Source organism: Cynocephalus volans, chromosome 2 (assembly GCF_027409185.1).
Source record: "Cynocephalus volans isolate mCynVol1 chromosome 2, mCynVol1.pri, whole genome shotgun sequence".
Lineage (NCBI taxonomy): Eukaryota > Metazoa > Chordata > Mammalia > Dermoptera > Cynocephalidae > Cynocephalus > Cynocephalus volans.
In genome coordinates, this window is record NC_084461.1 from 206,330,852 (window position 1) to 206,332,116 (window position 1,265).

Sequence of the window (1,265 nt, forward strand, 5' to 3'; positions counted from 1 at the left end):
AAAACTTTTGTTTTCCTTAAACCACCATTCGGAGTGGTTGATCCTGACAGGTCAGGATGATGTGGGATCTGGGCAATGGATAGAAGAGTGGGGAGGCAGGGCAGCCCCAGAGGATGTCTGGTCACCAGGTCACAGGATGGTGTGTCTGAGCCTGGACACCAGGGGGTGTGCGGTAGCCATTCCTGAGGAGTCTGGAGGTGATCAGAGTTGAAACCAGCCTCCTGGCCCTGCCTGGTGCCATCTGCTCAGGGTTCACTGCTGTGACCTCCCCACCTCCTGGGCCCACATGGCCCTATCCATGCCCAAGCCCCAACATCCTCAGACACAGGGGCCTGACTCAGGGCTCAGTGTGGTGTCAAAGAGCTGGGGGGAGGGAGGGTCTCATTTGCATGAACGGACCCTCCCCCTGTCAGAGTATGAAGAGGGGAAGCGACAGATGTGGGGAAGCTCTGCTTCAGCTGCGGGGCCACAGAGACAGGACTCGGGGACAATCTCCACCATGGCCTGGTCCCCTCTCCTTTTCACCCTCCTTGCTCACTGCACAGGTGACTATCTACTGGGCCAGGGAAAGGACCTTGGGAAGACCATGGGGCCCTGCTGTCTCCTCTTGTCTCTAGACCAGAATCACCATGTCTGTGTCTCTCCCACTTCCAGGGTCCTGGGCCCAGTCTGTGCTGACTCAGCCACCCTCAGCGTCTGGGGACCTGGGCCAGAGGGTCACCATCTCCTGCACCGGCAGCAGCTGCAACATTGGTATCTTTGGTGTGCACTGGTACCAGCAGCTCTCAGGAAAGGCCCCCAAACCCCTCATCTATGAAGACAGCACACGGTCCTCGGGGATCCCTGATCGCTTCTCTGACTCCCGGTCTGGCAGTTCGGCCTCCCTGACCATCACTGGGCTCCAGCCTGACGACGAGGCTTATTATTACTGTCAGTCCTATGACAGCAGCCTTGGTGCTCACACAGTGCTCCAGGCCAGCGGGGAAGTGAGACAAGAACCTGCCATCTGCCCAGAGATGGGGCTTCCCGGTGTGGCCGCCGCCAACGGCTAAGCCAGCTGCTTCCTTACTTTGTTTCTTTTGCCTAAAACTGGGGTGTGAGGCCTACTTAAGATAACTCTGTCTAGAGACAGTGTTCTCCTCTTGAATTCTGCCCCCCTAACCTGCCTTTGGTAGCAACATATGGTCTGATTTCTGAAACCGAGAAGAAATCTCTGCACACCCGGCACAGTCTGCCCTGGAAACAGAGTCCATGCGAGATGCATT

General features: G+C 57.2%; 1 gene segment (V, D, J or C); it reads left to right on the forward strand.

The window, feature by feature from the left end:
• The first annotated feature begins 493 nt into the window (after positions 1-493).
• LOC134370773 (immunoglobulin lambda variable 1-40-like) lies at positions 494-1,052 on the forward strand. The segment is given in 2 exon segments: positions 494-545; positions 655-1,052. Coding segments are annotated over 2 exon segments (444 nt in total).
• The last annotated feature ends 213 nt before the right edge of the window (positions 1,053-1,265 follow it).